Here is a 15,996-nt window from a genome sequence, read left to right on the forward strand (position 1 = left end):
GGGTTTGGGGTTTTGGGGACTCTCTGCTGCTCTCAGCACTTCCCATTCAAAGCAGACATCATGTGTGTTGACATGGCAACACCATGAACAAAGGCCTCTGTGAAGATCCATTTCAGACGAGGGGCCGTGAAACAGAGAGGAACGTCTCCCTACCTCGAAAAAATATTACCCTGTCCCCCTGCCCACCCCCTTTACTGTGGTGACACGGGGAACACAACGTCGCCTTGCAGTCCTGGGACACCTTTGTCTGATAGAAGAGCCCGGCAGCTAGGCCCGTCTAAGAGTCAGTAACATTTGTGCCTCCCAGGGGATTATGGGAAGGTACCACTGCACAAAAAGGAGGCCTGGCTTTCAGACTGCTTGCCTTGCGCTGTCGCCCAGCAACCTCTGGGGCCCTAGGAGAAAATACAAGGAAAGGTGGATTTACTCTGGGATACACTAAGCTCCTTGCAATATACACAATCTGTCTACTACCTCACAAACAACCTTAAAACAAGACAGAGCTGTATGTTTCAATTCATTCACTTGATGTTATGTCTCCAGAAACTGTGGGCCTGATTTCTCCCATTTTGACATGTGGTTAAATTTCAAAACATTCAAGCAGGTTTTAGTATGAGTAGTATTTGGAAGCAGCTAGGAAAGCGAGAGGGTTGAGGAGGTAAAGCATGTCACCATGTATCATTAAGGTGGCAGAACATGATGATACAGTGAATATGAGTGGTGAGTGTGGCAGGGTGCAGGTGACTCACTCAGACAGCATGTCCACGGTGCGCTGTGCAGCTCTGGTCTTCTTGTGTTGGGGCCCAAGGAGCAGGACCTGGATCTCAAGGCACTGTGGGGTGGGGCGGGGGTGGGAGTGGGGAGAGATGTGAGGGGGAGGGGCAGGGTTGGTGAAAGTTTTGTGGGGGGGGGGTTTTGGTTATGGAAAGCTTGAGGGGGAGGGTTATGCGGGGGTTGGAAGAAGGTTTTGGGGTGTGGGAGGGATGGATAAAGATTGTGGGGGGTAATGGGGGAGGGGGGACAAAAATAAGCATCACTCAAACCAGAGGATTCCCTATTGGATGGGGACCTGTCCGGATTTCGGTGTGTCCCCCGAGGGCGGCCATGCGGCCTGCCAGCGTCTTTCAATTTGGCCCCGGGTCCGACTGACCCGCCTCCAGCTCAGACGCGCTGTCCTCTAACGTGACAGCATCAGAGTGACGGGGATTAGCGGGTACGAGGCCAGGGTGGAGCCCGTGCCTGAAAGCGGGGGGTTAACAGCACTCTGTGTGAGTTCATTAGCGAGCAGCAGAGAGGCCTGAGAGAGCGCGCCTGTTTGCTGGAAACCGTTTGGAGAGGAGCCCTTTGGCACACGGGTATTAAAACACGTCCAGACCTCCCCCAGAGAGCACTTCAAATCCACAAATAACCCCCCACTCCTGCTCTCCCCCCCACAGAGCCTGGCTGACCAGCTTAGGCCTCAGCAAACAATCTGGGCATCTTCCAACAGCGTGCTAAAGGGCTCCTGGCCTGCTCTCTGGTTAAACAAACACGTAAATAAGCACTTTACAGTGCAGCCATCCTCTAACATACCTCATCAGAGTTTGACATTAATTAGAAGTTTTTCTGGGAAGAGGTCAATCGGTGTTTGAAAAAGAACCCCAGGGAAAGGGTTTAGCTGGACCTGTCAAACGCACACGACATCCACGTGCCTTAGGAGCCTGTCTTGAAAATGCTTGGAATGTCCAACTACATGCTTTCCCTGGGTTTTAGATTATTTTTAATGGTCAATTATGGGTTATAAATACAGATGATGCAAACAGTTCATATGTACCCAGTAAAACTAGACTGCTGCTGCCTATAACTCATAAGTCAGCTTTAGATTTTTGTGTGCATCTCATTGCCAGATATTTGCTGTCAACAATGTTAATTATTACTGACATGAAATGGAGAACACATACACATACAGACTTGGTATGCTGGTGACATTGTGTACATACTTGAAGATGGACTTCAGAGCATAATATAGTGCTCATTTTTAAATTACGTGTATTATTGTGAATGTTCTCGGGTGGAGACAAAGAAACTTCTCCACAACAAGTTGATAATACAGTTACTGTTCTCTATTCTAGAACCACATGAGGTACCTTTTAATAAAACAATAACAGTATTGTTGCCACTCGGTGTTCACCATATGACATCAGTTTTTTCCTGGCTACAGATGAATGCTGGCTAGGCCCAGTCTGTTATCACAGTCATCCCCCACAGATTAAAACTCTCTCTGAAAAAGGAGGGAAAATGAAAGATGGTTTTCCAAAGCAGACACATGTGCCAGAGTTACATAACTGCTTTAACAAAGTCCGCCAGCCACACAATCAACGGACATTACACCACGCTGACCTTTCCTGCAACAAGGAAAACTGAGTGCTACATGTTCCCTGCTACTGAAAGGAGAGTAGATGAAAGAGTCTGAATGAGGAAAATGTGACTTTGGCCATCGCCTGGCTCTTTCGTCATTTGTCCCTGTCTGGCAGGGCTGATGAGGAGTTTCAGTTGAGCAGCAATGTGAAAAGCGGCAGGGTTTGGGGGTTTGTTTGTCAGAGTTTATTCATCCACAGGGACATGGCTCAGGTCACTTCACCAACCCCTTCCCCCAGAGCAGGGAATCTATAGGATAAGAACAGCTCTGCCAGAACTTCCTGTTGTGACCCCCCGGTCCCCACCCCCCCCTCCCTCCAAACTCCACCTACACTCCAACATTCTGGAATTCGTTCAGATTCGCAGATTCTAGAACTCACAGCTGTTGTCATGGCGTACGGGCAAAAGAACATGATATCACTCCATGCTATCTGACAGGGGTAATTCGGGAAGGTCGCTGGCCCCGGGAGGTGCGGACCGTGGGAGTCCTGGCTGGGGGGGCGGGGAAACTCTGAGCCCCTCCGCTCAGAAACAATAACACAGCAACTTAGCAACAGGCCTCCTAAACTTACAGGCGTGTTATTACCGGTATCCAGAAAGTGCTCACAGCTTCGCTATTTGAAGTTTGAAGTGTTTTTTTTCCCTCTCTCCTGGTGGAGTCATTCTGCTCAAAGGCCAAAGGTGGAATGAAAAACTGATTTGACAGGTCGCTGTGTGAGGTTCCAGTGCGTGGGCGTGTGTTATGGCAGGACACTTCTGAGCTGGTTTGAGTTCCTTTAAACAGCCATGTTAGTCAGCGCCTCCCTCGGACTGAAATGTTACCAAAGCAACAGGAACATTTAATCAGTGCCCCGTGAAGGCAGATTATTTTAAAATAAACCTTTAAAGAGACCTTTATTTCCTTTGCACTCTGACAAATGCCGACAGTTATACACCCTGATTTAAACCAAAAAAAAGGAACAACGAGTTAGCTGCGAGATTCAATGAAAGACAAAGAGTGTTTTATATGGGAAGCAGCACAGAGTCTTTTCACTTCACTTGATTTTGGTCACTGACCAAAAACTACCCTCATCTCCTCATTCAGTAACTACAAAACAAAGGAATTAACATTTGTAGCTGGCAGAAACCTGCTTGCCAAGTACCTTGAAGTCATTATCTTTTCAACCTGTGAATGGAAAAATGTTCCTTCAAACACAATGCGTTTAGTGCTGGAACAGCAGGTCAAACTGATGGAAGATTCTTTACATACTGCATAAGGAGTTATAGCAGTAGGTTAAACCTAGGGAATATTCTTTATGAACTGCATTTGGAGTTGTATGTGTTATATTTGATTCCCTTTAGCCCTGACACAGTGGAATGTCCCTGTATAATTGGTCCCTCTATAATTGGCGGCTGTCTGCAAAGCTCCAATCTCGGCCAAGACATCAGGGCCCGGGCTGTGTGAGCCTGCTCCTCAGAGTTGCACAATGCGGCTCTGTGAGGTTTTACACTGGAGGGGCTGACTCCTGAAGTGGAGTGTCGGAGACAGCACGCTGCCTCACCAGCAGGGGAGATGAGTAAAACTCTCACAGCAGGAGGGACTCTGGCCGGCCAGGGTTCCCGTCAGATACACACAGATACACAGCAGTCCCTGGGACGCCTGGTCCTCCAGCGTTCCCTTCCTGCTGAGCCTCGTGATAAAGGCAGCTCTGTGTCTGCGTGTGAGAGAAACCCGCAGAGACCTCGCACCCAGCTCATGCCTCGCTTCACACACCTGGCGGGCTTACGGCTCTCCCTTGCACGAACGGGACGGGCAGTCCCTTGACCCTTGCAGTGGACGCAGTGAGGCTTCACCAATCCATAATGGGTGGGGCCACACTACTGTCAATCACTGGCTCCCCACAGCAAAGCACTGTGATTGGTTCAAAGGCACAAGTCACTGACAGCACATTGTAGCTCCACCCATTTTAAGGTACATGAGCCCCCCAACCCCCCCCCCCCCCCCCATTACTGGTCACTCTCTCCCAGAGGTAATTTAAGGAGGGTGTGGTGGCCTACTTCACCTTGCTCATGGTTCTGTGGGCCCGCCTCATGTCCCCCTGGGTCATCTCCACCCCAGCAATCAGCTGCAACGTTTCGGCCACCTCTGCACTCAGGTCGCCAAACACGCTCCTCTTCAACGGCAGAGACTCCCTCTGGATCTTAACAGCGCTCTGCATATACACAGGGGAGCAAAGTACAAAAAAAATAAACTGTACATACACACACGCAAACGCACTCAGTTATACACACAAACAAAATATCAAAAAACATCACATCAAGAAGGCCATATATGAGACACACAACCTTAGTACAGAGATGTTTTACTGGTGTGACTGGCTGGTTTCTTGCACTGCTTTCAGTGGTGTGACTGACCTGCTTGACTGGGTGAGCATTGGTGTCACTCACCTCTTGTTGGCCAATAAGGAGGAGGAGGCGGCAGAGGTCGTCCTGTACTGAGAGAGTGAGGGCATTTTCGGGGCCCAGGGTGCTCCTGTACGCCTCCAGACTCTCCTCAAAGCAGCGCAGGGCACTGTCTGGTCACAGCCAAAGAGTCAAAGAGCATCATAAGCCACCCACTCTGAGAGTACCATCACTTAGCATTAGTCACGTGCCTTTCAGTTCGTCTGATATCCAAATATTCCCTGCCTCCCAACTGAGAATGTCCATATGATCAAATCCTTTCTTTCTCACAAGCACTGAAACAAAGAGATCTGATTTACCTCACATTTTCAGACAGGAAAGTACAGAATATCAGTCAATTACCCATGCATAACTAAATCCAGTAATCCATTGGTGATCTAATAACTAATCTAATGATCTAATGCATATTTGAATAACCAAGCAGTCATTCTCATTACGTCTGCGCAGTATAGACCAATCGATGAATCTCAAGAACTTCTTTTTAATTTTTATTTTTAAATGACATAACTCGACACATACCACAAATAAGCATTTTAATAAATTAAGATTTGCAATTTGCAAGTAAGAATGAAGATTTTTTGTATTCCCATCTTTTGATGAAACATGCCTCCTTCAAAGTCAACAGGTAATATCACTCACATCAATGTCTGATATTATCCACTACTGGCGCAACCCTAGTTCTCATCTCTGTGTAAGTTACTGTGGTAAGTTCTGACTCTGAGCTTCTCAGCATGGGAGATCAGACTCTTCTCCGCTGAGTATGCTCACACAGATGCACAGTGGTCTATGGGCTGGTGAGCAGTGGTTACTTGCGGAGCTAGCTCTGTTCAGCACTGCCTCACTGCTGGGGGCGGGTGGGGACAGACTCACCAATGTGTTCGGGCTGTCCTGACGCAGAGTGGGTCAGAGCCAGACTGTGGGCAATGCGGGCCTGCTCCACCCCACCTGGGTTCTGGCTCTGTGCCACGGACCGGGCCTGTGAGGAAGATCCGCCAAACAAGACCAATGAAACCCTCCCAGAACCTGCATGTGGACCTAGCAGATCCCACACACCTACTGCCAGCTTCAAATGCTTTCAAAGGCATCTGTTTTTTATTTAGTAACCATTTTAAAAAATCAACCTCACACCAAGGTTTGGAGAAAGCCTTTCTGTAACAGGCCTATTTATTTCCTAAACAGAAACTCCAGTAATTTAAGTGATGTAACTTGCTTTTTTCTTTGCATGTTACCAGTTTACACAACTGATGCCAACTGACAGCTTCCCCCACTGCTACATCAGCCACGGTCATGCAGTTTCTTGCCTGTAAGAGGTGCTGTGTGGCCCTGTCCAGCCGGCCCTGGGCCTGCTCGATGGTGGCCATGTCTCTGTAGACCGCACACACCTCGCTGGGCCTGTTCTGGCCCTGCAGCAGCTTCAGGGCCCTCTCACACTGGATCAGGGCCTCCTGTGGCCTGCGCTGCCTCTGGTAGAGCCTGGAGCACAGGGACCAACACAAACACACTGTGAGCTACGCAGAGGTGAAGCCAGGGGCCGGGCCTGGTGTTGCCTCTGCTGGGTAACCAGGCACAAGGCTATGCAAAGAAGTGTTTATGACCTGTGCAAGTGCAGACCCTGTGCTATTCAGAGGCGCTATTCGCTGTGCTGCTGTAGGCCTCTGAGGATGTAAGATGATGATGCCACATCCCGGCCAGCGAGGGATTGCAGCATAATGCCGGGTCTGATACCAACCTACGGAGAAAAAAACCTGCCCCACTAATCTCTCCATCTGACCAGCCCCGCCCACCTGCCTTCCCAGAGGGATCCATTCCGCCTAATGGACTGCAGATTCAATTAGACCCCCGCACTACACACGGCGACTTCATTAGCCTGAGCGTCTGGCCCATTTCGCAATCAGGGCTAATGGAACACCCACTAACACGGCAAACAAAGTCAGTCCTTCAGCTGCAGAGGAAATATCCCTTATGCTCCTTTCGGCCATCTAAAATGAAAGTGCCCGGCCTAATGGAGGGTCTCTTGCCCTCTTTAAAGTAAAACGCAATCATATTAATGACACTATGTCCTAGCAGGACTGTGACTGATCTTTATTTTATCCAGACATTTTTTTCTGGAATGTTATCGATTGTCGCTCGTTTGTCACATTGATTGATGGTCACATATTTTGCCTCAGCTTCCACACAGCCACTGCTCATAGTCTTTAGTCCAGTGTGTAAACGCAGTTCAGGGCATTTCATCCAATTACAGGACAGGAGCCCAAAAAGCTCACTACCGATAAAAACTGCAAAACACCATGCCAGAATGTGCAGCATACATTACATTAGTGGCATTTATCAGATGCCCTTACCCAGTGTGACTTACACAGGTTACTGTTTTATCAATTTATACAGCTGGATGTTTACTGAGGCAATTCTGGGGTAAATACCTTACCCAAGGATACAGCAGCAGCGCCCCAGCAGGGAATTGGAAAGCTGCAACCTTTTGGTTAAAAGCCCTGTTCCTTACCACTACGTTACACTGCTGTCTCTATTCCATCTCTATCCAAACCCACCAAAGGGAGCACAGGATAGCATGTCAAAGGACCATAACGACGACTTTCAACGCTACCTTCATTTTTCACTGTTGATGTAGCGGTTTCTCATGATGTCTTCATTTATCAGTCCCAGCAGACTTCCCATCATATTAATAATCTTGGCAATCACTGCGTATAAGTCAGAAACCTGAGTAACAGGCTTTGCCAGTGACCTCATATCCGAAAACAGCTCACTCTACCACTGAAAACAGCTCACTCTACCACTGAAAACAGCTCACTCTACCACCGAAAACAGCTCACTCTACCACTGAAAACAGCTCACTCTACCACTGAAAACAGACCTCTACCACTGAAATCAGCTCACTCTACCACTGAAATCAGACCTCTACCACTGAAAACAGCTCACTCTACCACTGAAAACAGCTCACTCTACCACTGAAAACAGACCTCTACCACTGAAAACAGACCTCTACCACTGAAATCAGCTCACTCTACCACTGAAAACAGCTCACTCTACCACTGAAAACAGACCTCTACCACTGAAAACAGCTCACTCTACCACTGAAAACAGCTCACTCTACCACTGAAAACAGACCTCTACCACTGAAATCAGCTCACTCTACCATTGAAAACAGCTCACTCTACCACCGAAAACAGCTCACTCTACCACTGAAAACAGCTCACTCTACCACTGAAAACAGCTCACTCTACCACTGAAAACAGACCTCTACCACTGAAATCAGCTCACTCTACCATTGAAAACAGCTCACTCTACCACTGAAAACAGCTCACTCTACCACTGAAAACAGCTCACTCTACCACTGAAAACAGACCTCTACCACTGAAAACAGCTCACTCTACCATTGAAAACAGCTCACTCTACCACCGAAAACAGCTCACTCTACCACCGAAAACAGCTCACTCTACCACCGAAAACAGCTCACTCTACCACTGAAAACAGACCTCTACCACTGAAAACAGCTCACTCTACCACTGAAAACAGCTCACTCTACCACCGAAAACAGCTCACTCTACCACTGAAAACAGCTCACTCTACCACCGAAAACAGCTCACTCTACCACTGAAAACAGCTCACTCTACCACCGAAAACAGCTCACTCTACCACTGAAAACAGCTCACTCTACCACTGAAAACAGACCTCTACCACTGAAATCAGCTTACTCTACCACTGAAAACAGACCTCTACCACTGAAATCAGCTCACTCTACCACTGAAAACAGACCTCTACCACTGAAAACAGACCTCTACCACTGAAATCAGCTTACTCTACCACTGAAAACAGACCTCTACCACTGAAATCAGCTCACTCTACCACTGAAAACAGCTCACTCTACCACCGAAAACAGCTCACTCTACCACCGAAAACAGACCTGAGGCACGGGAGCGAGCACACAGATTTATCATCCAACTAACTGACATCTGGACACGGTGGGCTGTGTGTAGTGATTATTCCAGTCTCTGTCGGTGATGACCACTGGATGAAAATGACATCACACTACCAGTTCTTAGGGGATAATCCCCCATAGACTGTCACCGGAGACCAGAGGTGTGCACAGGCTGGTGTTGCATCTACAGGACGTGATACTCTCACACACTGTGCCTCTGTCACAAAATGGCTAAATATTAAACCCATAAGACAGGGATGGATCTGTCAAGTGACAATCCCACTTACCCGGTGTCAGGAAATGATGGAAAAATACATTCAGTGTATTGGCTGTATGAGGTGACGAGCCCACTCAAACTGCAATAACTGAACACACATATATATAACCTGTAGAAGGCAGTGTTTGGAGACCTACCCAGTAACTGAGTGATGACAATAATGATTAATAATCCCGCCCCGTCTCTGACCCCTCTCTAAACCCATGCGCTGCACCCTGAATACCAGCTCCTCCCTTCAAGCAGATGCCTCTGAGTACCCTCAGGTAAATTTTAGCAGGTATAAGCACTCCTTCATTGCCCTTGTCCATTAAACCCCTAAACAGCAGCCTGGGAAGTAAGATTAGGAGCTAGGGGTCCACTGCCATTGTGCATATGTATGTGCATGTAAAGTATTTGTACTGTTTTTAATGTATGTATGATGCATAATCTACGTGAGCTACCTATCTAAATATGCTAATCTACCTACACAGAAATCATCATCCATGAGACAAATTTCCTTCAGGACAATAAAGTGTATCTCATTTCATGTTATCTTATCAATCACAACCCTATAATCACTCCACTGCCCTTCTGGGTGATAATACTGCTCCGAGCCTGATGCCTACCATCTTACTGGTCCTCAGTTATTATAAAGTACAGGAACAGGTAAACATCTGTGATGCTTATATGTCTGTCCCTCAAAACACAGCACAACTACAGTAGCCATTGTAATGGTGACCAAGTAAACGTTAGCCTCTGTGTTCTAACAGAACGATTTGGTAAGAGACCTCCGCTGGCCAGCGCTGACACCAAAGACGATCTATCCAGCTCCATGCAGCTAAGAGAGGAAGTTTCTTTCGGGATGTGAAACTGGTTTCACTGCTCCTACATTTGTGTGAATGCCTCTGATCATTCCACACCCCAGGAGTACTGCTGGAGATCTGGATGTACCCCCCATCAAACCACGGCAAGTCACGAACACACGTCTGCACATTTATTTTCACTTTCTACTTTCACAGTCCTAAAACAAGTTCCCAAGCTGTCTGTGTGAATATAAACATGACAAGTCCACCAGCTTTTCTCACGTAGCTTCCTCTGATTTGCATCTTGGCTTTTGTGCAATTAATGTCACTCTTAATCCCTTCACTCTAAAAGGAAATATCAGCTACGAAAGCTGGCTGAATCCTTCTGGAAGCAGGGAAACTTGTGCTCAGCTGGATCAAACATGCAGGACTCAGAGACGCACCTCCCCTTCCATAACATCATCTCTTCACTCTTCCCCCTTTGACCAGGGCAGCCTGCAGATTATGTGTTCCTATGCGAAGGAGCAGAGGTACTGAAGATACAAAGTTATGCTAACCGTTCAGTTATGGGTTCGATACCCGAAGGTGCCACGGTTGCATACCACCTAGGAACAGAACCCGCGATGCACGTGGGACAGAGAGGAGACATCTGTAGGCATGGTGGCACGAGGCCACAAATATTCTACTTATTATTCAGCTTCTGTGTTCCTACTGGCCACACTCTTGGAGGTTAAACCACACACCCCCCCACACCCCCAGCCTAATGATCTGTGCTCTGGCCCCCACCTGGCCCCCGCCTGGTCCTCAATCAAACACATCTATTCCAGATCAAGGCTGGGGCAAACCAACGGGCCAACTGCCATTAAAGGAGGGATTTAAATCGATTACTGAGTGACCTGGCAGCGCATGATCTCTGGGATGTCCCGTGTGAGATCAGCACTCTAACATGCACACACACAGGAAAGAGCAGGATCATGGCTGCCGTGGATTGAGTTCAGCTGAACATTAGTGAGATGCCTTCCTGTTTTAACCACTGAGGTTACAGACAAGAGTCAAAGCAGCAAGACGCTGACTCAGGACACAGGTTCACATACAACTGCTTTACATTAAAAGAAACATTAAATTGAAAATTTTAATTACGTTAGAATATTATGTTGGATTTCCAACTGGATCTATTTCCTGATTCTACAACACATTCAAAAAAATGACCTATGTCTCAAAATTTCCAGGAGTCAATAATCTGCCTAAAACTGCTCAGCAGTCAGAGTGGGTTGGCGGATAAGGTGAGGAAAGAGACACTCTTTAAATATTGATGGAGACGCTGAGAGGTTCCCTCCGTCTTCACGCCTGTCTGTCACAGCGTGACAGGAGGAGTGAGACGTGTGGGCGCCCCGCCCTCTGCTGCTCCTCTGACCTAGCGCATGTTTGGGCGCATATGTAGCTTTTTCCAACAATGCTGCTCCAATGCAACAAAGATGCACTGATCTACACCGTGCATGGATCTCCTGGTATGGTGGGCTTAGTGGGGAGGTGGATCCATCCAGAGCATATATGGATCAGAGCGGCTGTCCAGAATCTGTGCAGCATGCTTGCAAAAGAGAGGCCCTCTATCAGCCTCTCGTAACTGCGCTTATCAACCTCATTAGGCAAGCCATGTACACCAGGTGACAACCATTCTCCTGACAGAGATAATTAAGCATAGACCCCCCTCTAACTGCGGGAAGAGCGTTGCTCGTTGTTTGTGTCTTATGTACAGACCGGTGTCTATGACATTGACAGGGTGATCAGGCAAATCACCTGCTGTAGTCTACCGCTCTGCTTTTGTGCATGTGTTATCCCAGCTTATCGCAGAGTCTGCACCAGACATGTGGATGGACCTTAGCCCGTCTGAGTGCTCCTCAGAACAGACTTATATCAGCCTGGACTACTGGAAGCCGCATCAAGGAAAAGTACCACCAACAAAAGCAATGACCAGTGGTAGTAACGCTGATTCTGAGCATTGATTTTCACGGGCATGTTAGGCGAAAAATGAGCCAATCACGCCATCTAGTGGAGAAGACACAGGATGACAACACTCTAATTGTTAGTATCTCTTCAGTTAAACAACTGCGTAGCGATGCTTACATAAAATTTTTCCCTTCAGAACAAACCTTGTAATAGATATAAAGATATAAATATATATAACGGGTTTCCAAAGGTAGTTTCAAACTCTAAATAGAAATATTATGTTAAACTTTGACCGTAATCTAAGTGTTTGACGAATTCGCTATACAAGAGCTCCGCCTTGTGGACAAAGTGTAAAATTCACAGTACTGGGTTTTTCCAAGCTGAAGCAAATTAAATGGTGAAGATCAACTTTTCTTTCAGCGCTGTGCTCCCGGACCGGTTCTTAAAGTTCACAGTTGAAACAGATACAACAGTACAAACGAGAGACAGCTGTAACACAGATGCACAACAGTGCAGTGAACCTGCAGTGGATCTGGGAGTGAGCCAGCGCTCAGTTCAGCCCACAGAGAACCTGACACTGCGGGAGAGGAAATAAATAGCCTAAGCATGTGACTCTGACACAGAGACGGTTCTGGTAAATATCACAGTGTGCCCTGTAACCAGCTGGGGTCCCTGCCAGTGGGGATCATTTCAAAGCCACACCCAAGGGTTTTCGGCATGATTCACACGCAGCGTTTAAAACCAGGCTGACGTACCTGGACAGGCCGGTGGTGATTTCAAATTCAGTCTTTGCCGTCTCCTCGCTGCTCCCGCCCTCAAGCTGCCGCAGGTCTCCCACAATCCTCTCTGCTTTCCCGAGGCTCGCCTTGGCTTCCTCCAGAGTGCGGATGGTTAAGGACTTTCCCGTGATTCGATCTGCAGTTTTACTCTGTGCTGCCTCGCCAGCCGCTGGTCTGCAGAGCTGAAATCACGTTACTGCTCCTGTCAGTTTACCTGCCCATGAGCAGGACAACAGAGAAAAGCTAAGGACTGAGTCGAACAACTTTTTAGACCATTGGCTTTGGGGCAGTGAAGAAATTACGTGATCAAAGGGCTACTGCATAATTTTCATTAAGTGTTACGTGAGGGCGCGAGGGCCTTTTTCTGTCCAAAAGGTTGTTTCACAAGACCAATGTTATGACTGGTGGATATAAGCACTCTATCACATGCTGCTGTTCTTGTTAAAGTTGCACTCAATATTGATTTAAGGTTTAAACACTGAGGGCTTCATACTCTGATCAGCTTCCTGTGTCCAAGCTGAAGACACAAAAATCCAGGGAAAAGGATATTTGCCCAGCAGCAGGGCAGACTGTCCCTGGGTGTGGTGTACGCTCAGGAGGCATCTCAGGGTGTCGGCCTTCTCCCCCTCCTCCTGCTCGGGGGAGCAGGGGGTGCGGAGCAGCAGCGCCTCCAACGCCCGTGCCGAATGCTCCTGAGCCTGCACAGCCCACCCTGCGACACACGCCACAGAGAGCCGTTTGTGGGGGGGGGGCGTCTGTGTGTGTGTGTGTGTGTGTGGGGGGGGGTGGCGTTTATGGGGCGTGGGGGGGGGGGGGGGGGCGTCTATGGGGCGTGGGGGGGGGGGTGCCTGTGAAGGGGGGCGTCTGTGGGGGGGGGGGGGGGGGGGGGGGGTCTATGGGGGGGGGGGGGGTGTCGGGGGCATCTGTAGTGGGGGGGGGGGGGGCAGAGAGCCCATAGTCTATTTATTTTAGGACCAGATATTCAGCTTCTGTGTTCCTTCTGACCACCACCTTTCAGGTTTGCTTTGGTCTGCTTTCCCGTGCTAGCTGTGGATGTTTCATTTTAAAGCAAATCAGAACACTTACACCTGCAACAACGGCAGGAACAGAATTTTCAGGGTGAAATGCACTGAGCTGGATGTCTGGTCACAATAAATATAACACCTGTGCTGAGTCTCCACGAACTCTGTAACGAGTGACGCTAACATGTTCTGTCAATCACTGACTTATGTGAACCGATCAAATGACCCTGCTCTCCACAACAAAAGTCAGTGGGCTGAAGCCAGTGTTGACACATGATGGCTCCACCCACTCTAGGGTTCACAAAGCCCCACTCTCCAATCACTTGGAGCTAGTCCAGGGTGAGCCATCATGACATGGGAGGCAGCTTTGAGTGTGTGTGTGTGTGTGTGTGTGTGTGTGTGTGTGTGTGTGTTGGGGGGGTGGGGGGGGGGGGGTGGTGGTGGTTAATAAATCACCTTTAAACTCCAGGTAGCTCTGTGCTAGCTTGGCGTGTGCCTGTGCCAGTTTCAGATGCCCGTCTCCATGCACCAACCTCACCAGGGCCAGGCAGCGCACCAGCTCTTGGATAGCAGCGTCAAACTGTGGAGAGCACAGGTGCGCATTCAGACACATGACTCAGGAACTCCAGGTGCAAACGCAAACCTGTAAGTAAAGGCCTTTCCTTTCTAAAAACAGGAGTATGAACTGCTGCTGAAGTGACGTTTTGCTAGACAGTATCAGTCGATACCAGAGGCTATTGCGTTAGCTTGCCCGCTACCTGTTGATTTTCCGCGTAGGTCTGTGCTTGGGTTTCGCACACGGCGAGTTTCTCCTCCGGGGACATCATGACAGCCGCCAGCGCTTCGCCAGCCTCTCTGTGGGACCGGGCGCTCGGCCCTTTCTCGCTGTGCGCGGATCGCGCCGAGCCCCCGCTGCTGCTGTCGCCAGTGCTGTAATTGGAGACAATGGTCTGGACCTCCCAAACTTCCGTCATACACAATTTATCATCTATAAATAACCTGAATAGTCGGATAGTATTCAGAAATAGAATCAGTCATTCTCCGTAACTTTTGATCTCCTCGGAGACGTTGTCCTTAGCATTATCGTGTTTCCCCCTAAATGACGTGATAAGGCAATTTATATCACTCATAATGTTACCTCTGGCTAATGAAAAACAAACCGCCAAGCTTAAAAATAACACAAAGATGCTGCCCCACAATGCGTACGAGATTCTCGTAAGGAAATGACATCAACAAACACACAAATGCTTCTCCATACATCCGAAACCGTTCTAACCGTTTAATAGGCTACTTGGAATCGAATGATCAGCATTACTTACGATTCTCGTCTTTCAGCCAAACAGTTTTCCAGAGATTTACAGTTACTATCGCTCGCTGTATTAACACTGTCCATTTTCACAGCTGCATGAGCAATAGATTCAGTCGGGGGCCTCCATGGGGTAGTTTGGATTTTGTTGTCTCCCGAAGCTCGCTCGTTGCTAAGGGTGTGTTTTTGCTGTCTGATCTGCGGAACAGGACGTCTTAACCAATCCAAGCCGCGCGTTACTGTGTCGCGGTCTTTTTAAGCAGCGGTCAGCGACCCGGTGACCGTCACTTCCATCACAGTTCCGCGGTCTCCCTGACCGTGCAATGCCAACACGCTAAGCGGTCTGCTCCAAATAAAGCGTTTTTCTCCAAAGAAGTTAAATCAAGAGATGCTTGGACTACACTTCCGTCTTCCATAAAGCGGTGGATTCTGGGGTTTCGGGGGAGACCAGGATCTCCGCACGGACCTAACGGAAATCACTGCTGCGTTCCCATACATCCTGCATATCGTTTTTAATAAAAAAATATAACATGTTATCATTTTCCATCTTACTCCGCGTAGCTTGGTGAGGCGAAGCAGACAGATAGTTTGTTAGTAAATATTACTGAGCGCAGAGGATAGCATGGAGGTGCTGAGGGTGTGTTGATACTGTATAGTGTAATACTAGCTGGCCATACGTTAAGAAACAACTTGAAAATCGCCACTTTGAACAAAAACTACAATAACCACAAAATTTTGCGTTTACCTACTGCCTTACCGTGACGCAGAAACACCATCCAATGGCGTTGGCTGAATAAATCTCAGCTGAGAGGCAACTGAAGTAGTGATAGTTTAGTAATTGCTCTGAAAGCTTGCCAGCTGGCGCGCTTCCCTACACAGAGAAGATGACATAAAATTACGTGACAGGTTTGTCTCAATTTACTTCTCAAATTACGCGATGATGTCGAATGCAAGTAGCAAGCAGGCAACGCTAAACTGAACGTCCGCTATCAGTGTTTGTGAAGTAGAGTTGTTACTGTAGTTGGCTTCTTTCTACCTGAAGAAAATGAGGTCACGGTAGCTGTTTGACGTGAGTTAATAAGTTTCCATGCATAAAAATATTAATATCTG

At 48.1% G+C, this 15,996-nt stretch overlaps 2 protein-coding genes across 3 annotated transcripts in view; one reads left to right on the top strand and one right to left on the bottom strand.

Annotated features, from left to right (window-relative positions):
- ttc23 (tetratricopeptide repeat domain 23) lies at positions 1-15,223 on the bottom strand. The gene is made up of 11 exons (XM_036535535.1): positions 14,900-15,223; positions 14,339-14,510; positions 14,037-14,160; positions 13,112-13,270; positions 12,535-12,712; positions 6,141-6,312; positions 5,710-5,815; positions 4,825-4,952; positions 4,440-4,589; positions 750-832; positions 1-395 (listed from the first exon to the last, which is right to left on the bottom strand). The coding sequence occupies exons 1-11, from the start codon at positions 14,971-14,973 to the stop codon at positions 278-280; spliced, it is 1,464 nt and encodes a 487-aa protein (XP_036391428.1). The 5' UTR covers positions 14,974-15,223; the 3' UTR covers positions 1-277.
- Positions 14,160-15,996, top strand: part of LOC118782482 (leucine-rich repeat-containing protein 28-like) — a 24,916-nt gene continuing 23,079 nt past the window's right edge. The window contains exon 1 of one of the 2 annotated variants that reach the window (XM_036535864.1): positions 14,160-14,225. The gene's annotated coding sequence lies outside the window, so the exon portion shown is untranslated. Of the gene's footprint in view, positions 14,226-14,475; positions 14,529-15,996 lie in introns of those variants that run through there. The other variant, XM_036535865.1, reaches the window with a different exon arrangement.

This window comes from Megalops cyprinoides, chromosome 8 (genome assembly GCF_013368585.1).
Source record: "Megalops cyprinoides isolate fMegCyp1 chromosome 8, fMegCyp1.pri, whole genome shotgun sequence".
Taxonomy (NCBI): Eukaryota; Metazoa; Chordata; class Actinopteri; order Elopiformes; family Megalopidae; genus Megalops; species Megalops cyprinoides.

Excerpts from the sequence above, each read along its gene's own strand:
- ttc23 (XM_036535535.1), bottom strand. The coding sequence starts at position 14,973 with ATGGACAGTGTTAATACAGCGAGCGATAGTAACTGTAAATCTCTGGAA. Across the intron at positions 6,313-12,534 it reads ATCACCACCGGCCTGTCCAG|GCTCTACCAGAGGCAGCGCA; the intron begins GTACGTCAGCCT and ends CCTGTGCTCCAG. Across the intron at positions 4,590-4,824 it reads TCCTTATTGGCCAACAAGAG|AGCGCTGTTAAGATCCAGAG; the intron begins GTGAGTGACACC and ends GTGTATATGCAG.